Genomic DNA, 22,500 nt, shown 5'->3' with positions numbered 1-22,500 from the left:
AGTAAAGCGCAAGGTACGTGAGGCAAAGAGGGCAGCTGACCTGAGGTGGGGTCAGGGACTGGGTCAGTCATATGAGGAGAATAAGAAGAAGTTTTGGAAAGAAGTGAAGAGAGTAAGGAAGGCCGGCGCAAGAATTGAAGAGACAGTGAAAGATGGAAATGGAAGGTTGTTAAAAGGAGAGGAGGCAAGGAAAAGGTGGGCGGAATATTTTGAAAGTTTGCTGAATGTTGAGGATGATAGGGAGGCAGATATAATTGCTGTTCCAGGTGTTGAGGTGCCAGTGATGGGAGATGAGAATGAGAGAGAGATTACAATAGAGGAAGTGAGGAGAGCACTAGATGAAACGAGAGTAGGAAAAGCATCTGGTATGGATGGTGTGAAAGCTGAGATGTTGAAGGAAGGGGGTGTGACTGTACTTGAATGGTTGGTGAGATTGTTTAATGTGTGTTTTGTGTTGTCAATGGTACCAGTAGATTGGGTCTGTGCATGTATTGTACCACTATATAAGGGTAAGGGAGATGTGCATGAGTGTTGTAATTCAAGAGGTATTAGTTTGTTGAGTGTAGTTGGAAAAGTGTATGGTAGAGTACTGATTAATAGGATTAAGGATAAAACAGAGAATGCAATCTTGGAAGTACAGGGTGGTTTTAGAAGAGGTAGGGGTTGTATGAATCAGATTTTTACAGTTAGGCAGATATGCGAGAAATATTTAGCAAAAGGTAAGGAGGTGTATGTTGCGTTTATGGATCTGGAGAAAGCATATGATAGAGTTGATAGGGAAGCAATGTGGAATGTGATGAGGTTATATGGAGTTGGTGGAAGGTTGTTGCAAGCAGTGAAAAGTTTCTACAAAGGTAGTAAAGCATGTGTTAGAATAGGAAATGAAGTGAGCGATTGGTTTCCGGTGAGAGTGGGGCTGAGACAGGGATGTGTGATGTCGCCGTGGTTGTTTAACTTGTATGTTGATGGAGTGGTGAGAGAGGTGAATGCTCGAGTGCTTGGACGAGGATTAAAACTGGTAGGCGAGAATGATCATGAATGGGAGGTAAATCAGTTGTTGTTTGCGGATGATACTGTACTGGTAGCAGACACAGAAGAGAAGCTTGACCGACTAGTGACAGAATTTGGAAGGGTGTGTGAGAGAAGGAAGTTGAGAGTTAATGTGGATAAGAGTAAGGTTATGAGATGTACGAGAAGGGAAGGTGGTGCAAGGTTGAATGTCATGTTGAATGGAGAGTTACTTGAGGAGGTGGATCAGTTTAAGTACTTGGGGTCTGTTGTTGCAGCAAATGGTGGAGTGGAAGCAGATGTACGTCAGAGAGTGAATGAAGGTTGCAAAGTGTTGGGGGCAGTTAAGGGAGTAGTAAAAAATAGAGGGTTGGGCATGAATGTAAAGAGAGTTCTATATGAGAAAGTGATTGTACCAACTGTGATGTATGGATCGGAGTTGTGGGGAATGAAAGTGACGGAGAGACAGAAATTGAATGTGTTTGAGATGAAGTGTCTGAGGAGTATGGCTGGTGTATCTCGAGTAGATAGGGTTAGGAACGAAGTGGTGAGGGTGAGAACGGGTGTAAGAAATGAGTTAGCGGCTAGAGTGGATATGAATGTGTTGAGGTGGTTTGGCCATGTTGAGAGAATGGAAAATGGCTGTCTGCTAAAGAAGGTGATGAATGCAAGAGTTGATGGGAGAAGTACAAGAGGAAGGCCAAGGTTTGGGTGGATGGATGGTGTGAAGAAAGCTCTAGGTGATAGGAGGATAGATGTGAGAGAGGCAAGAGAGCGTGCTAGAAATAGGAATGAATGGCGAGCGATTGTGACGCAGTTCCGGTAGGCCCTGCTGCTTCCTCCGGTGCCTTAGATGACCGCGGAGGTAGCAGCAGTAGGGGACTCGGCAGTATGAAGCTTCATCTGTGGTGGAAATGTGGGAGGTTGGACTGTGGCACCCTAGCAGTACCTGCTGAACTCGGCTGAGTTCCTGGTTAGGCTGGAGGAACGTAGAGAGTAGAAGTCCCCTTTTTTGTTTTGTTTCTTGTTGTTGTCGGCTACCCCCCAAAATTGGAGGAAGTGCCTTTGGTATATGTATGTATAATCTGAAGGTCAACTAAACGTATGCACAAACAACATTCCATACAAAGGAAGAAATACAATTTGTTTTATGAGGATCTGAACATAATTATGAAAAAACATAAGACTCAATTTACATTTGTTTTGGGATATTTCAATGCTAAAGTAGGTCAAAAGAAGAAAGGGAAAACAGCAGTAGGTAAATTTGGAGTAGGCACGTGGTAAGACAGAGGAGACATGAACAAATGTTTTTAATAGATAGGAACATATAAAATGAACATGGAGAAGCCCCAACGGAGGAATGAAAAAAAAAATATTCTCAGTGAAAAAGATAACTTAGTTAAAGACGTAAAAGTGTTAAACAAGTTAAAAGTCAAGCGACCATAGAATGGTGGGAAGCTAAATTTGTTTAGATTTAAAGAAAGAAAAGAATAAACTAATATCAAGAAATAGGTTAGTTTAGCAATACAAAATAGGTACTCCTGGCTATATAATGAAATGGAAGCATGTAAAGAAGAAATGAACAGTAATTTACCAAAATTTATATTTGAATCAGCAAAAGAGATAGGTGGGAAAGTTCCGCAACAAGATCAAGGAAATCTATCAATAAAGATCAAAACCCTAATAAAGAAAAGATTGGAAATGGGGGTAAAATCCAAGAGAGATGGAATAGAATTAGCAGTACTATCCAAAATAAACAAAATAAAAAACCCAGATATTCGTAAACTAAATCGGATCAAAATTAAGGAAACACTAAAGAAGGGAAGAAGTAACAAATTAATGAAGACTTGAAACATGATACTAACAGATGTTTGCTTTAAAAGATGAAAATGGGAATATCAACAATGAGACTAGAGATGGTATGATAAAAATTGCAGAGGATTTTTATATAATGCTATACAAGAGCAATATAAGAAATACCTTTGCCAATGGAAATAATGAAACACCTGAGCAGGTATCAAACGTAACAGTAGAAGTAAAGAAGGCACGAAAAGAGGCAAACCAGCATGAGAATAGCCTAACAACTGATTTAATAATAGATGGGAGAGATTTCATAGTAATAACACTGGGCAAACTTTACACATAATGTCTGCAAGAATGCTCTATACCTGCGGCTTGAAAAAATTTTATCATACAAATTCCCAAAAAGGAACACAGATGACCTGAAAAATTACCGCCTAATAAGTTCATTCTCCGTAATAAAGAAATTTTTACAAAGATCATATTAGGCCAAATAGAAAGACAGCTAGAGTTTAATCAACGAAGAGAGCAAGCAGGATTTAGAAGTTGGTTTCAGTAACTGATCATATCTATGACATTTATAGACTGAGAAAGATTTTGATTCTGTCAAAACATCAGCAGTAATGAAAGCCCTTCAAAGACAAGAAATATAGGAATTCCATGTTAGAACACCTAAAAATATCTATACAGGAAGTACAGCAATCCTAAACAACATATAGTGAGCATATTACGAATCTGAAAGGAGTTACACAGGGAGACCCCGTCTCAACTAAATTATTCCCACCATGCCTAGAAGTTTTTAAAAATTTAGATTGGGAAAATGTAGGAATCAATATTAATGGGAATACTTTAACAACCCAAGATTTACAGATGATATACAGTAGTTGTTTTTAGTGAATCATGGGAGGAATTGCAAAAGACAATAGATGATTTGAATAAAGAAAACTGAAATGTAGGATTGAAAATGAATAAGAGTAAAACTAAGATAATATTCAATGAAAATGATGAGACAACAAATTCGAGTAATGGCCGAAGCATTAGAGATTGTTAATGATTATACGTACTTAGGACAGAGAGTAAGAATTTACCCAAGGACACGAGATTTAAATTGAAAGAAGGATGAGCATGGGTTGGGGAGCTATTGAAAAACAAAATAAGATTATGAAATGTAAAATGCTGATTTCACTAAAAGGAAATATATTTAATATGGTCCTACCAGTTTTAACTTATGCATCAGAAACTTGACGCCTTACTAAATCCTTAGATCGTAAGCTAGTTGAAACTCAGAGAGCTATGGAAAGATTTATGATAGGAAAGACTAAGAGACAGAAAAAGAGCAACTTGGATACGAGAGTTAACTAAAATAGATGATATTCTAATAACATGTAAAAAAAAGAAATGGACATTGCCCGGGCATATAATGAGAATGACAAATAAAAGATGGACATCAAGAATGACAGAATGGGTCTCTAGAGATTGCAAAAGAAGCAGGGGAAGGAACAGAAGACAATGGATTGACGAACTAAGAAAGTCTGCGGGTGTGACCTGTCATAGAGAGACCATACACAGACACAAGTAGAAGGACATGTCAGAGGCCTTTGTTCTACAGTGGACTATTAACGGCTGCTGATGATGATGATGTTTGTATATACTATATACATATGCATGAATATATATATATATATATATATATATATATATATATATATATATATTCATAAATATATATATGTACATATATATATGTATATATATAATATATAAAAGCTTGTATGACACTGACATAGCACTTCATTGCTAAGTGCTATGTCACTATCATACAAGCTTCCTGGACGAGGGTTCGATTCCCCGGCCGGCCAAAATCTATTGTCTTTGAGTAGTTCCCCCTTGGGTCTCTGATCCCGAGGTATAAGAGAGAATCTAGACATTATTGCATTAGAATATATGGCTTATTCGAATATGGAAAACACGTTTAAATGTGAAAATTCTATCTATACACACACACACACACACACATATATATATATATATATATATATATATATATATATATATATATATATATATATATATATATATATGTGTGTGTGTGTGTGTGTGTGTGTGTGTGTGTGTAATACAAAATTTATGACAGTTCAAATTAATGTTTGTCTGTAGGCAAGTACATGGCCTGTTGTCTGTTATATCGGGGCGACGTGGTGCCGAAAGATGTGAATTCAGCCGTTGCAGCCATCAAGTCCAAACGAAGCATCCAGTTCGTGGAATGGTGCCCCACAGGATTCAAGGTCGGCATCAACTATCAACCTCCCACTGTTGTCCCTGGAGGAGACCTGGCAAAGGTTTGGCAACTGATTGTCAACTGCATCTAATGCTTAATAAGAATTGTGGTCAAAACGAGGAGAAAGTATTCAGTGAATATTTTTGCATGTTTGTTGGATCTTGATTGTGTTTAATTTATTGTAAAGCACAGTAGTTTAAAAATACAGTCTATGTGGTGTAAAAATATGTTAGGGATTTACAAAGATGCTTTATTTCTTTTGTGCTGAGTAGCAGCCTAAGTGTGATTAATAGATATTCAAGGTAATTAATTTCTTTGATGCACTTAGCATAAGTAAACAACACAGAGTCTGTTATTGTTCTTAAAGATAATTTAATGAAGGAAGGAATGACAAGATTAAGTTTTGGTGCAAAACTGTGAGTCTGTATGACTGTCTTTTTAAAGGAACATAATCTAATCATAACTTACATTATTTATATATAATATTACTGAATTAAGCTGAAATAGAGCCATATTCATACTTCAGCAGGTGAAATTGGTGCTTTATAAACAAAAAGCATACCTCTAGGTGGTAAATTCTTCTTCCTTTCACTTAACGGATGTTGAGCTCCAACCTTTTCTCCATGACCAATCGTCTCCTCTTTTAGCCCCTTCTTGTTTTCCCTCTCCTTTTCCACATTTTTTCTTTTTTTAAGTTATATGCCTGGCTTCCACGTGACCGTAAAGCAGTATGGTGAACTCCTATGTATACCCATATTAATCACTCTTTCAGTTCTATAACCACATAATCAAGCATGTATAACTTTTATTTTTTGTGAGTCAAAATTTATCAAGCATAAAGGAGAGTTAATGCAGCAATCCCATCTTGTTTTCAACCTGAGCTTTCACAGACATTCATAGTTTCTCACTAATCATTTGTTTACAGTTCTCTACCTTCCTTCACCCCTTTGTGTCCGTCCTCTCTTTTCATCAAACTGTAATTAGAAATATTTAAAAATCTACTGCTTCCATTTTTTCACCTTTCATGTTGACACACCGCTCTTCCAGGCCGCTATATGATCTAGTATAATTATTCTTGTTTGCATTTACTCTAATCATTTTCCTATTACTAAGAGAATTTGCATAGTTTTCATTAGGTTTTCATTTTTACCCACTATTCTCAATTAGTACTGTATTGTTTGCAAACATCAGCCCTTCCACATTCACATTCTTGACCTATGATCTCAGTTCATATCTTATTCACATGTCACCCGTTCTCTCTCTGACATTTCCCTTGAAAAAAATATCAAAAAGCCATAAGACATAAGATGTTCTGGTCTCAGCCCCATGTATACACCCAACTTGCCACATGCTTTAAAAATTCTTACATTTTGTGTGATAAAAATCAGGAATATTGACTGCTAGACTAACAATAAATTGGGATTTGTTTTCTTTACAAATTACAGTTCTTCAGGTGGTACATGATTAAAAAGCATATATGCTTTGCATATTTGGTTGAAATTCATGAGCTATGGAATAACCAAAGTCCTAAAGCATAGATAAGGAGTACAAACACCGTAAAATCAAGTCTTTAAGGAGTTTGCTTGTAATGTTTAGGAATCGCTCATTATTTCTTATGGCATTTGCCTGAGAGCAAGTTTTACAGAAGTTGCAATAAAAGAAAACGAGTATCATTTGCCAGCATTAGATAATTAGATCAGACAATATTTTTGAGGAATTGGATTTAATATAAAATCATTCAAAAGTCTCAGTTGGTAAATTTTCTGTCTTCTTCAGCACTATGGCAAGTACTTGATAATTGTGAACAAAATACAGATGAGGGTTGTGGTGGCCTGTTGGTAACGTCCTTGTCTGGTGAGCGCCAGACTGGGGTTTGAATCCCGATCAAGCTAGTTAGTTCCTTTGGTCGCTGCAACCTCAGCATCCTTGTGAGCTAAAGATGAGGGGTTTGGGAGAGCCTATAGGTCTGTCAGCCGAGTCATCAGAAGCCATTGCCTGGCCCTCCATGGTCCTAGCTTGGGTGGAGAGGGAGCTATAGTGCTGATATATATATATATATATATATATATATATATATATATATATACATATATATATATATATATATGTATATATATATATATATATATATATATATATATATATACCGTATATGTGGTCAGTCTCTAGGGCATGTTAGGACAATGTCACTGTCCCTTGACTCGGCCATTTATGATAGGCCTTTAAACCTTTAAATGATATCCCAGAAATTCGTAGCCGGAACAATAAATAATTCCGCCATGGTCCCTAAATCTCGAGGAAGTCACTGGCAGCAGGGTGATGAACTGGGTTTAAGGCAATAGACAAGATGTCTTCTCGGCTTCTACTCTCGATACCTGACGTATGATCTCACTGGAATTAGTATAGACTACCAGGGGTCATTTGCCTTAGTTAGATAGGCACTGCACATCACAAGGAACAGGCTATCCTTTGATGAACTTAGCCAATGAATCCTCTATGGATTTAGTCAGTCTACGGAAAGCAAAAATGACAGAATGGTCCCCAGCCCCAGGCGTAGCGGAGTGCTAAGAATCTCCCGGTTTATAAATGCTGAAGAAAAATTTAAAATTGGTAATTGGAAATGTTAAAACCATAAATCAGATTGGGAAGTTAGAGCAAGTGAAGAATGAATTTATGAAATATAGTTTGGATATCTTCGCCCTAACTGAAACTCGTTGTAAAGGGATTGGTACAGAAATCTTAGACCAAGGCAATATATAGGCTATAGCTATTCAGGAAGAACAGATGGAGTTGGAAGAGAAGGGGTAGGAATAATAATGACACCAAGAGCAGGAAAGACATTACCGGAATGGAGAGCTGTAAATAGTAGAGTGTTACTTGTAAAGTTTAAATCAAAGCAGTAGAATATGAGTATTATAGTTTGCCATGCACCAACAAATGATTCCTCTGAAGAAAGGAAAGATGAATACTATGAAGAACTGCAGAGTGTAATAGGTGAGATCCGATAAAGATATGAAAATTGGGATTGGTGACTTCAATGCTAAAGTTGGAAGGAATAATCAAGATATAGAGAAGATGATGGGTGTTGAGGGTCTTGGCGAAGTTGCAGATAAAAATGGGAGACACTTTATAAGTTTTTGTTCATCATATAAGCTAGTTATTGGAGGTACTCTTTTTCCAGCACAAGGACATCCACAAATATACATGGACTTCACCATGTGGCCTTTACAAAAAGCAGATAGATCACATTTCCATTAATGAAGAGAGAAGGAGGACTCTGAGATATGTAAGAAGCTACAGGGGTGCAGATATTGGTAGTGATCACTAGCTCCTCATTGCCACACTAAAATTAAAACTGAAAGCACCCAACAAAAATGTATATAGCATACCTAGGTTTGATGCAACTAAGCTTCTACAAGATGAGCACAGAGAAACTTTTGCAATTAAATGCAAGAATCGATTTTTAGTCTGAGACACTTTAAGAGACGAAGAACAGACAATTAATGAAGAATGGTGTGATATTAAGAACATATATCAGTCAGTTGATAGTGAAGTTTAAGGAAATGCAGACAAGGAAAAAAACCATGAATATCAAATAATACTTGGGATACTATAAAGAAAATATTTAGACAGTAAAGCAGATGAGGCTGAAAAAGCTATGAATTCAGGAAGTGGCTATGGTGTAAGAATTGTTCACAGAATTATTAATGAAATCTCTACTGGGGCAAAGAAGAAGAAACATATACCCATCAAAAAAATAGATGGATGTGTTATAACAACAGAAGATGAAGAAAGGCAACGTTGGATAGAACATTTTAGTGAGGTCATGAATAAGAGATATGAAGGGAATACTGTAATTTGATTGATATACCTGAAGCTAAAGAAGACCTTGATGAGCTCATGAAGGAATTCAGTATGTTTGAAGTAGAAGCCATCATTAAAAAACTCAGGAAATAGAAAGCCCCTGGATACAATGGAATAACTGCCAAGATGACACAAGTAGAAAATGGAGTAAATCCCATAATACTTAAAAGATTAGTCTATAGAATGTGGCGTGAAGAGGCAAAACCTGATGAATGGGAGCTAGGAGAGTTGGTGAAAATGGCAAAAGAAAGATCTGACTGATTTGAATAATTACAGAGACATCACACTTACGTCAGTTGTAATGAAAATATATAGTATGCTCATTCTAAAGAGACTAGAGAGAAATATTGATGATGAGAGATGTACAAACAGGATTTCAAAAAGGTGGAATTTGTACTGACCAAATTTTCATTTTAAGACATGAGGTGCAGCAATGTGTAGAATATAGAAATCCAATTTTGATGGCATTTGTGGACTATGAAAAAGCCTTTGATAGTATGCACCGGCCAATTTTATGGAGAGTCCTGCGATATTATGGAGTTCCTCTTAAAAATGTACATTTGATCATGTCTGCTCATGAGCATAGCAAGTGCGAAGTTAATGTTAGTGGAGTCCTATCAAATGAGTTCCCAGTGAACAGCGGAGTACTCCTAGGGAATGTACTGTCACCTATGTTGTTTATCCTCCTCATGGATGTTGTAATGCATAAAACAGTTGGGGATGGTAGAGAAGAATTGGACTGAATTGTTAACAGAATATTAGCTGACCTAGAGTATGCTGATGACACTGTCCTTATTAGCAGAACACCACAGGTCTTGCAAAGCTGGCTTACCAGAATGCATGAAATATCACATGAGGCTGGGCTCAAGATATATAGAAGAAAGACAGAGATGATGAGAACGGAATATGCATTGAAAGATGAAATATCATTGGAAGGAGAAAGGGTTAAGGAGGTAGAATCATTTAAAGATTTAGGAACTATGATCTCTAATACAGGATTTTTAAAATTGGAGTTGAATGAAAGAGCGAAAAAAAGCTAGGTTATGTAAAATTGGGAAATCAAATCTCCTGAAATTAAATATCTAAATATCAAGCTATAGCTATATATCAGTTTAATGAGATTGGTATTAAGGTATGAGCAGGAGTTGTAGTATTACAATTAAAAAATATCCAACAGATTTTGCAGATTTGAAAACAAAGCCCTCAGAAGAATATTGGTAATCAAATAGCAGGACAGGATCACAAGTGCAACTCTAAGAGATATTACTCGCATGCCATATGTGGATGAGATCATGTTGAGGGGCAGATGGAGATGGTTTGGGCATGCTCTTCGCACTCCCCAAGAGAGATTAGTTACCCAAATTTTCAACTGGTCTCCACTAGGCACTAGAACAGTTGGAAGACCAGGCCTACATGGCTGAGAACTATGAAGCGTGAAGTAGGAGATGATGAATAGTGAAGTATTGATTTAAAAGCTTAAAATGGAGATGACTGACGAAATCTAACCAAGCCCATTTGCATCAATAGGCGTAGGAGGATGAGATGATGATGATGATGATGATGATATATATATATATATATATATATATATATATATATATATATATATATATATATATATATATATATATATATATATATATATATATTTCTGTGTGTGCATGTGTATATGAGTAATGGGGTCTGTGTGTATGTGTTTCTGTTTATCTATGTCAGCATTTTATGTGTATTTTTCTACCACGGCAATATTTTTCTATTTGCGCAGGTCGAACGTGCCCTGTGCATGCTATCTAACACCACAGCTATTGGTGAAGCTTGGGTGAGGTTGGACCACAAATTTGACTTGATGTTTGCTAAGAGAGCTTTCGTTCACTGGTAAGTCCATTCATCTCTATTATTACCTCCGCCAACAAAGTTGGAAGGTGGTTATGTTTTACCCCTTGTGTGTTTGTTTGTTTGTGTGTATGTGTGTTTGTTTGTGAACAGCTTCCTGGCCATAATTTCAATTGTAGAGTAATGAAACTTGTTGGGATTAGCTGTTATGTAAAAAGCTGGAAATAGTTAAATTTTGGAAGATCAAAGTTAAAAGTCAAGGTCCCGGTCAAGAAAAATGTCCAATACACGTAATCAGCCATATGTTTGGACATCGTTGTTACAGAGGCTTCAAACTTGGTTCATATTTGAGTGTATGAAAATCCACATGGTCAAAGGTCAAGGTCAAGCAAAAGGAGAGAAATAAGCTGCCGCAGCAGAGGTCTGCGCTCTACTGAGTGCTCCTCTAGCTTTTACTCATGCAATCACTATTCAAATATTTTTCTTAATAATGAAGGAAAGAAAGAATGCGGTCACTATAAAAAACTTTTTTTCATACATAATATACCTATTATCCAGAATCTAGTGTTTACGTTTTTAAACATGACCACAAGTCAGCAGAATGATTAGTGATTAATGTCTGGGAGGAAAGTCCTCAGTCTCTTACAAACATTGGCTGTGACTGCAGTTCTGAATTTGTGTCCCAGTGTTTGCTATATTATCTTGTTAATTTTTCCACCATTTTTTATCCTTTTTGGTAAAAGAATTTGGTATTATTCTTAAATAGTTTTTCTAGTGATTAAGCATAAAAGCAAAAGTCTAAAGGGTTTTTGAGGTATCGTACTGAAGGACAAAAGGGGTGCAAGACGCCTTGATGTTGATGATAACAAAAGGGGTGCAAGATGTCTTGATGTTGGTGATACTGGGGGCAACATGCAAGTGAAACCATACACAAGTCTGGGTGTAGAAGAAGATATGTCTAAAAAGAATGAGTCAGTGCATATGCTGAAAATGGATAAAGGAGCCAAACTGACTCCCAAGATAACTAAGCCTTCTTTTGGAGGCCGAAAGTGATGATGAAGGTGAATTGCACAAAAGGAATATGTATCTGATGAGGGAAAGATAGGAGAAACACGAGAATGCCATTGAAAACAGCGTTCCAAGTGGAAATAGATTTCTAAACGAAAAAAGAATTTGAAAGGAACACAAAAGCGTTTAAAGGGGGAAAAATTACAAAAGGACAAAGGAGTTGCCAAGAAAACACAAATGAAAAAGAAAAAAATAGAAGAGACAAATTAAATGATAAATAGGCTATTGATACTGATTGTGAGACTTATAGTGATGATCCAAGTCCAGCTAAGCTGAAGATGATTTTGTAGGTGTTGAAGACACAGCTGTCTCAGTGAATGACCTGACAAGTGGGGATTACTCTGAATCAGATGGATTGGGAAGGGATGAAGATGCAGTGAGTGAAAGCAGTTGTCTTCTCGGGACTACGTTTAGCTTGAGGCGATGCCAAAGTTCTAGGTCATCTGGACTGCAAATAAGACAAGAATAAATGGGTCAACATGGGTTAGCCTCTTGCTTCCATGCTTCCCCTAATCTATATGGATTGACTTTCGAAGATGACGATGGGTGGACCAAAAATGTGACACCACCAATCATGTATCATTTCACAGCTATCCAGAGAATGATGGGCCCATACCAGTCACTCCACATAGAGGAAACCAATGATTACCCAAAAAAATGAGAGAGAAAATGTAAGCCCATTGAAATATCCATAGGGTGGGTGCAGTTATTGATATTGGACAATATTCATCCATCATCATGTGGAGGGGAGGATTTGTTTGCTCCAGATAAGGAAATTCTGACCAAGAAAAACAAACTTATTTGGTGGCAGCTCTTTTGGCAATGATATCACGTGGGCATTTTGAGGGGATAGGGAAATACTGTAGGCCACTTTCATAAGTTCAATAAGCTCACCATACCAAAGAATAATACCTAAGAGTTGATCATCATTCGACCCGTTATGCATTACATGCAAAAAAAGATTCTGGAGTCTGTATCCTGAAAAAAATATTTTTATTTTGCTCGATGAAGAAATCCTGAAGTGGAAAGTTTACCAGTCAGTCAAGGTATATACCCCTCAAAAACAGTATAGCAAAAAACTTTACTTGCAGACAGACATGCAAGTTTTCGTTTGAAGAAATGAGCATGGAGGTCATGAGGCAGTATATAAACTATTTGGTGCGGGTATTGACCTCTTCAACCATCTGATGAATTACTATTCATTTGGAAGATCAGTCCTCAGCACAGGAAAACTTTTATACCTACTCCAGCTTGCCTTTCCGAATGCTTTTGCTCTCTACTTGAAGTACAGTTAAGACAGGAAAAACTTTCCATTCATGAGTTTCACAAGTCATTTCTGACACCCTTCTCTACTAAAAGGAAGATGAGTGGTCTCGCTCTGGCCTCATGATGGACTCTCGCCTTTCCTTGCCTTTGGACTAAAGAGATAATGGAACAATTATGGGTTAGTTAGTAATGGGCCATAGTGGCACCTTACTGTATATGACAGGAGAGGTGTTTAAGAGAGCTGCATAGTGGTCATATCGATATAGCTTCTCCAATTACATACAAGGTGCCATTAAGGCACACTGCCAACAAACCCATGATACTGTAGTTCCATTTTACGAGATCATATGAAGAATACCGAAATCATCAGCAGTACCCCTGATGGCAGGAGGATAGAATTCTTAAGGCCTTAGTGATCCAGCAGAAGGAACCTATCTTCCACACCATGCAGGAAATGTTTCTCCTTCCTACCTGCTGGAGGAGCACTGCTCATCCTCCCCACCCGACCACGATCAACCCTACCAATCAAGACACCGCAGACAACTACAGCACCAATGAGTGGAACAGCAGCTTGCCTGGAAAGGAGGTTCATCCAACGAGCATTCCGGCATATTAGAGAACAGAATCCCCTAACCAGGAATCTCACTCATAACCCGATCACCTGGCCCATCGCTCAGCCCAGAGTACACCTCCCGGCACAGCTACCTTCGCCCTTGGGGCATTCCCAGCCAATGAGATTCGATGCCCGGAATGAGACCTACACATATTCATACAAACACAGCCACAAAGCCCTCATTTATCATTTAATTTTCAAGCCTGATGATGAACAGATGCACGTTGCTGCTTGAAACGCCTTGCTTGCAGATTGACTCCACCCCTAAAAACTACGAAGATAGATAGATCACCAAATCTTGGAGCGCCCCTAGACTTCGTACATAAACCTATGTTCTAATGTACTCTTTTGAAGTAAAGAATTCATTCATTTACTGATGAATATATATTCTCTCTAAGAATAAGAATAACACAATTACTGGCAAATTGTAATGCTGTTGAGAAAAAAATTAGATCAATAGAAGTCTTATAAATTTAATGTCATTAAGGCAGCCATAATCTTCATTCATTTTTGCATAAAATAGGATTTCCTACCGAAATAATGATAACAATTATTATTATTATTATTATTATTATTATTATTATTATTATTATTATTATCATTATTACTATTATTATCTGACCTAATTCATTATGGGCAGAATAAAGTACATGTATGTATATAAAAAGGCATTGTAGCATTGATAGATATACAATTTGTTATGAAAATCATATAGATTTTGATAATGATCCAAAAACCTCGACAGGTTTGTGGGAGAAGGAATGGAGGAAGGTGAATTCACGGAGGCTCGGGAAAACATCGCCGCCCTTGAGAAAGATTATGAAGAAGTGGCTAATGATTTCGATGATGCGGAAATGGGGGACGACGATGAATACTAAAGACAGACCGGGAAACACAGATGCTAGATTTTATAGAATGGCCCGGCACTTCTATTTGCATGTACAAGTGACAACTCATAATTAATGTGCATCTTTAGGCTCTTCTGGTAGCCAAACACTACGGTCTAACGTGGATTTATGAGAAGAATCCAGATAAAAATTGGATTCATTATAAAGTATCGATCCATCTCTTTGTAAAAACGTACTCAGATAACTTCACAATTTGGTCAAGCTGTACTATGAAGGTATTCTGGTGATATATTAATCAATACAGTTTAACATTCATTTGTGAAATCCTGAGAATAAAGATTGTAACAATTCTAAAGTGAGCAAGGTGTGTTATGAATATTGAGGAAATAAAGTTGCCTACATAAACATATAATTTACAATATAGCCTAACGAGGAAAAGAACCAAATACAGTAGTCCTACAATACGAGTTGCATACCACGTTTTATGAATGTCCTGAAATAATAGTGGTATCTTACCTTTTTTTTTTTTTTTTTACATTTGTTTGATTACATTGAATGTTTACTAAATGCACACAGTAGAAGGGATGAGACTATTTATACGTAAGTAGTACAAAATGAGAATTTTCTTTAATAAAAGTTTCGATAAATTTTATTTAATCCCGTCATTTTGATATCAAAGATCACCAACACCAGTCTCTCTTCATTACACACACACACTATATATATATATATATATATATATATATATATATATATATATATATATATATATATATATATATATATATACGGTATATAAATATATATACATATATATACATATATATATATATATATATATATACATATATATATACATATATATATATATATATATATATATATATATATATATATACAGTATATATATATATATATATATATATATATATATATATATATATATATATATATACAGTATATATATATATATATATATATATATATATATATATATATATTTATCATAACCTTCTTTGGTTTGTTTTCTTCCTGTTGTTGACATTCAGTATCTCATTACGCTTTTTGGGCTCGGCCATGTCGTCCTGATGGAAGGTTCCTTTAGGTAGCCTTTCTAAGGGATATTTGCTACAGAGATACTCCCAGAGAAATAAACCTAAGGTCTCCAGGATTCTAACTCCTGGCGCAAGCATCCATAATAAAAATTAAGGATATCACATAATATCAGGGGAGGTATTTTTAGATACGACACATAGCAATCTTCACCCCGAATGAAGGAATGATTTAAAGTTTTCAGGCATCCTCTTCACCCCGAATAGATTTAACTCTTTGAGGGGGGAAGAGTGGCAAAAGAAAGGGGTGTTTTCCCAATGTTATCTTGGTGTTATCGCAAGTTATCGGAATATTAATCATGCAATCTCCGGCATCTTCATTCTTTGTTAAGTTGAGTATTAATTCTTTCCTATGTATAAATTTTGGCTCCCGTCTCACAGTTAAATTCCAATAATTTAAGTGTTAGGTTGAGCATTGCCAGGACCGGAGGCGGCCATTTTCACGACCGCTGTCACCATTATTATTGCATTTTATTTAGCTAGTAAGGCGACTTTCCCGGTATTTAGCTATAATATTAGCTAGTTAGGCAAATTATACAAGTGAAGATAGTGCATACAAATAGATTATTATTCATCTTCCCAATACGTAACTTTACTTTTCGTATACGGTTGGGGCCCCGGCGGTAACAACCATGGCCGTGGTTCCTACCGAAGTTAGGCTAGCCTAACTTGTATATGTATACGTTAGTAAAGTAATTCCCCATGTTTAACCTCGCCCTATCGTTCCTTATTAATTCGGATGGGGACATGCATCCCCTAGAATTTATGGATAAGGTTCGATTTATATTCTCTTTTAGAAAAAAAGAGGCTAAATGCTTCCTCCCTCCCTGAGCCGCCGCCATTACAGGCGGCAACCACCGGCTCTCCCCATTGCCGCCGAGTACTCCGGCTTTGGGGATAGACGTCAATTCAGGGTGCCCTGTCTTGCAGCCGACGATGTCGCCGACAGCGGAATCTTTGTTCCTCTGCCGCCCATGACGTCATCGGCAAAGGAAGCCATGCTTCCTCAGTCCACTGACAAAGGTAGGCGGCATACCTGCCGCCACCTTTTTCCCCAGTGAACTATAAGACCCTTCCCCCCTCCCCTTTCTGCCCTTTAGTGTCGGCATAGCCGTCACAACATTCTTTCTCCGGTATTCGGTCAGTCATCCCGACATACTGGGTTGTCTGCATTGCCGGCTGGGACCCTACCAGCAGCGGTTGGGCAGCCGCCTCAGTCACCTTCCCCCTTATGTCCTTCCTTCACCAGAAGGGAATGTCCCAGGAGGAAAGATTGAGCCGGCCCTGACGGCTGCCGGTGGGAAACCCAACATACTTTTGAGAAGTCTTCAGGCCTCCCTTGGTCTGCCATCCACAATTATTGCCGCCGGCTGTACAGCTGGCGGCAGGCCTTTTGTGGATGGATGGTAGCTAGAATCAGAGGGATTCTTATCCCTTCCATTAGAATTCTCATTCTGGCAAGGAGACAGTAGGTGGCATGACAGTCCTCCAACACTTCCAGTTGTTGTGCTAAACCATAACAATAGGAAACTCCCCAGCCTTAATACTTTCTCTCTCTATCAATTAGTGCCGCCAGGTACTAACCAAACCCCGGTAGTGTACCGGCTGGACTACAGTATATAGAATTTACAGTAGTACATTTAATTTCTAACATATTCTACGTTTCCTATCACAGTCTATTGTTGAGACCACGATATCATGTTGAGGTTGAGTAATCCCTCAACACCAAAATGAATCCTTTGATCATCGGGACCCTAATAAATCACCGCTCAATATTAATATATTACAGGTGGATATAGTTATACTAACACTTACTAACCCTAACTCTAAGTACTAGAGTTTCCTCCACTCTGTATGCTTCCTAACAAGGAACCTAAAATGTTATTACTGACGGAGGTCTCAGTAATTGAATGTCTTTCCTATCTCCTTTCCAGCTTACTATCCTAAGCTACCATAAACAATAGTAATTACTATTGTTGATAAAAATTGTATGCCTTTATATCATGGATATAAAAAACTATATACTCATTGAGCACCTTTTCCTTTACAGGAGGAGCCAATGTAGAAGGGCGCAGCTTTAGCCTGCAACCACAAAGACAAGACTCTTGTGACTACACGGAGTGCAGGACTCATGCCCCCTGCAGCATCGTGTCGGGAGTCCTCAAGTATTGGGACCCGAAGGGTTGCCCCACCTGTTCGACCCTGCTGGCCAATGTCTTTGGAGAAGCTCCCTCAGTCAACATGGAGACTAGAGATACAGTGAGGGAGACCCTTCGCTAATGGGTAAGTAGATTCCAAAGGAATTTTCAAGGGACCGTACTTACCCCAAGGTACCTACTGTTCCCCAAGGCTCTACCTAATGCGGTGGTGCCCCAGGAACAGGTCCAGTCTCCCCTCATACAAATGAAGATAGGCTTGGACATAGACAAGGCACTAGAAGGCATGGACATCCTTCAAGAATGGACGTCAGAAGTGTTCATTGACACTGAGAAGGCCCTACTACAAGTAGTCCCTGAAGAAGACGTGGAACATCCACAAGCGGAGGAAGGATCGTTTCAATGGCAACTGATGACCCTCAGTTTGCCGGGACAGCATACCAACCTATGCCGTCAACCTCTTCAATCACAACTCCATATCCACCGGCATAGGCCATCATGAACAAAGAGATCCTCACTTCGATTCAACGGATAATGGAGTTGTTCTAAAAGGTACAAGAGATGATGAGAGAATCACTCAGACTGCAACAGATACTATTGCAAGAGAGGATGGATCGCCCAGGACCTACCAATAGCTCTACTAAGAAGCTCCTTAAGGTGCTGAATTTCTCTCACCACTCTGAAATCAACCCCTGTATACGGAGCATATGCACATGATGAATGAGAAACTATTCGTCTCAGAGAAGTTGAGTACCAAACTGATTGAAGATCTTGAATTCTGGCCTATCTTTTCAGTTTACCTAGAATGCTACATGAGACTGCAGGATGAACATGCAACCCATGAGGAAACGGTACCCAAAGAGGTCATTGTCCTCGAACATGACAAGGCACAAGCCATCATCCTGAAAACCTTGAAAGGAGCCAGGTACACCAACTCCAAAGTCTGAGCACTGAGCAAGAGACATCCCACGTTTCTTGCTCCTTCCTCAATCTCTTTCCCCTGTTCGGAGAAAGCACTAGACTTCGCCGTCAAGGCAGTCGACAAGGGCAATCCTTGCCCAACCCTAGAGGAATGCAAACCATTTTCTCTAGCACTACCTGCCTGCGAGGAGAAGTGGAAGGATGTCCGTCTAACCTTCTCCGTCTCTAAGTTGGATCCAGAGATAGTAGGCCAACAATTCAATGAGACTCTTCCAAAGTTGTCAGACCATCTTCTGTGGAGGGAACAGGAGACGAAAGAGAGACTAGGGGCCTCCCTTTCTCATCAGAACTGCTTGGAAATGAGTGCAGGTCTACAGAACGCCCCAGAAAGGATCATTTTCCTGGCCAAGTTCCACATGGGTACCCTTATGAAAGACATAGGCTTTCCTCAGAGCGATGAGAGCCTGAAACAATAAGACACGAACCGAGGAATATCATTACCTCGAACATCTGGGGTAAAGACCTTTTTCCCACAGGAACTGGTCCAAGAGATCATAGCCAGAGCAACCCCGGAGAACGGGAACCTTCTCCAAAAGTGGGGCATGAGCTCAAAGAGGAAATCTTCCTCAGATGGAGGTCATCAGCCTAAAAATAAAAAGGCAAGGAGACCATGCAGATCTGCACAACTTTCTGCCGTGACTACGACCATGAAGCCTCAGACCACTTTCCAGATGGTCCCTAAACAACTGGTGTCTCAGTCGCTAATCTTTAACACCAACGTTGTGAAGCAATCGACTTCCTTTCACCTCAAGTCAGAAAGGAAATGGCCCTAAGAGAAGTTCACCCGGAGATAACTCCTCCCGGGGCCGAGTAGGACGTGGTCACGAAGACAAATCCACAGGACCCCACACCCTAAGAGGGGTTCCAGGTAGGAGGCACATATCACTACCGGGATCGCGGGACCTTCGATCCCTGGGCCCACAGCCTATTAACGAATGGACTTGGGTGGAAATGGAACAGAATTCCACCCCGTTTTCCAAAATTCTTCTAACACTCCACCCCCTCGTGAGAAGAATATACCTCAGAACTCTTGAACAAGAAAGTAAGAAGGAAAGCGAAGTCCATCAAATTCCAGGGAAGGCTGTTTTGTGTTCCCAAGAAAGACTCGGACAAACTCAGAGTCATTCTAGACTTGTCTCCACTCAACAAGTTCATCAAGAACAACAAGTTCCGGATGCTTATTTGGCAACACATAAGGACCCTTCTATCAAAAGGAGCAAACACACCCTCAGTAGACCCAACAGATGCTCTCTGGCATCTTCTATTGAGCCGCCCTTTCTTCTCCTACCTAGGATTCATGCTACAGAAGAAGTGATTCTTCATAACAATGTCCTTCGGACTGAATACAGCCCCAAGGATGTTCACGAAGCCGTCAGACACAATCATCTAGCAGATAAACTTCGAAGGAGTTCAATTACTAGCATATCTAGACGATTGACCAGTATGGGCAGCATCCAAGACTACTTGTCTGCAGGCAGCCAACAAGGTGATCCAGTCCCTGGAACACCTGGGCTTCAACATCAACTGCAAGAAGTCTCGCCTTCCTCCAGCTCAGAAGTTCCAATGGCTAGGAATCCAATGGGACCTAAAGTCACACCATCTCTCCATTCTATTCAAGAACGGAAGAGAGATAAAGGGATCTGTCAAGAGACTAATCTGTCACAAGAGGATTTCAGAACGCCAACAGGAAAGAGTATCGCACTCTCTCCAGTTTGCGGCAGTAACAGACCCAGTGCTAAAAGCACGTCTAAAAGATGCGTCAAGAGTCTGGAGAAAATATGCATCAAAAGCTCGAAGAGATCAACCAAGGCTGACCCCGACCCTATTGCGCACGCTGTTAAGGCCGTGGTCAACAGCCAAGAGCCTCACACGAACAATTCCCCTGCAACCACCCCAACCAGCAGTGGAGGTACACTCCTCCTCGAAAGGATAAGGTGGCCATTCTCACGAGAGAAAAGTGCAAAAGAATTGGTTGTACCAGTTCAAAACCTTTCATATCGACATTTAGGAAGCTCTGACAGTTTACCTAACGTTGAAGAGACTATCCCCTCGCAGAACAATCCACATCAGATTGGCCCTGAACAACGAAGGAATAGTAAAATGTCTAAATAGACAAGGCTCAAGATCATCTCACATAGGACATGTGATATTAGCCACCTTCCACCTGATAAGGAAGAAGGGATGGCTCCTATCAGTAGTTCACCTACAAAGGTTCTGCAACGTGACGGCGGATGCTCTATACAGGCGAAAGCCCGTAGAGACAGAATGGTCCCTAGACGCAGACCCATTCTCCTTCACCTCGGAAAAAGTCCTTGAACTGCAGGCTGACCCCTTCACAATAAGCGACAACAAGAAACTACCTTGTTATGTAGCCCCTTAGATGGACCCTCAAGCAGAGGCGATGGACATCACGTCCCTCGAACGAAACAAGTGGAACCACATCTACCTGTTTCCATCAACCGTCCACCTGCTAAGAGTCCTCGAAAAGCTAAGATCCTTCAGAAGGACAGCAGCAGTAGCGGCCCCCAAGCGGCCAAAAAGCAACTGGTTCCCTCTAGTTCTAGACCTGAAACAGAAGCTGTTCCCTCTGCCGGACCCAGCATTATCCAATCTGGTCCAGAAGTCGACTGCTTGTACTTCATCCTTGAGAGCCAACAACCTATATCTCACGATTTTCTCGCCCTAGCGGCGAACAAAGGTTTAGAATCTCTAAGGATAAAGTTGATTTCATCGAAGAGTATAAGTCAAGTTCAACTAGGAGACAATAGGAATCATAATGGAAGAAATGGGTGTCCTTTGTGAAATCAAAGGAACCAACAGAGATATCAATAGATTTTGGTCTAGTTTTCTTCATATTCCTACTCGAACAAGGCCTGGCTCCCACTACGATTACCCCGTGTTAGTCAGCCCTGGCTAACCACTTCTGTACACCTTTGATGTGGACCTCTCTAGTGAAATCTTTAATAAGATCCTAAAAGCATGCACTGGACTCAAGCCAGCAACCCCTCCAAAGCCCATCATATGGTCTTTGGACAAAGTCTTGCACCATGCTTCGAATCTAAACAAAGAGAATTGTACTCTAGAGGATCTAACAGACTAAAGCCAGCAACCCCTCCAAAGCTCATCACGTAATCTTTGGACATGTTTCGCACCATGCTGCGAATCTAAACAATGAGAATTGTACTCTAAAGGATCTAACACAAAGTTATTCTTTTTTGTTTGTTATAGCCTCAGGGACTAGAGTTAGTGAAATAGTGGCCTTACCTAGAAATGAAGGCCATATTCAGTTCCTAGACAGGAGAACTGATCCTCCTTCCTGATCCTGCTTTTCTTGCCAAGAATGAGCTACCCACCATGATGTGGGTTCCTTGGAGAATCTGCCCACTGAAGGAAGATACCTCTCTGTGCCCAGTAGAGTGTCTTAAAGTCTATCTTCGAAGAACCTCAGACTTCAAGGGAGGACAGCTCGTCAGGGGCAAAAACCTCAGGATCAAACCTACCCCTAAGACAACTAAGAGCAAAGCTCACCTACCTTACTCGCAGAGTGGATCCTGACAGTACACCCGTAGGTCACGATCCAAGGAAAGTTGCTTCTTCGTTGAACTTCTTCCAACACAAGGGCTTTGGAAGGCTCCGCTCATACACTGGGTGGAGATCATCCAGAGTCTTTTAC

At 39.5% G+C, this 22,500-nt stretch overlaps 1 protein-coding gene across 1 annotated transcript in view; it reads left to right on the top strand.

Annotated features, from left to right (window-relative positions):
* LOC137659172 (tubulin alpha chain-like) overlaps nt 1-14,608 on the top strand; it is a 39,128-nt gene extending 24,520 nt beyond the window's left edge. Inside the window, exons 11-13 of the mRNA XM_068394231.1 lie at nt 4,966-5,147; nt 10,716-10,825; nt 14,476-14,608. Coding sequence (XP_068250332.1) covers nt 4,966-5,147; nt 10,716-10,825; nt 14,476-14,608 — 425 coding nt within the window. The remainder of the gene's footprint in view (nt 1-4,965; nt 5,148-10,715; nt 10,826-14,475) is intronic.
* Nucleotides 14,609-22,500: the final 7,892 nt, after the last annotated feature.

This window comes from Palaemon carinicauda, chromosome 19 (genome assembly GCF_036898095.1).
Source record: "Palaemon carinicauda isolate YSFRI2023 chromosome 19, ASM3689809v2, whole genome shotgun sequence".
NCBI lineage: Eukaryota > Metazoa > Arthropoda > Malacostraca > Decapoda > Palaemonidae > Palaemon > Palaemon carinicauda.
The sequence above is the reverse complement of the archived record's forward strand: the minus strand, read 5'-3'. Positions and strand labels throughout refer to the sequence as shown.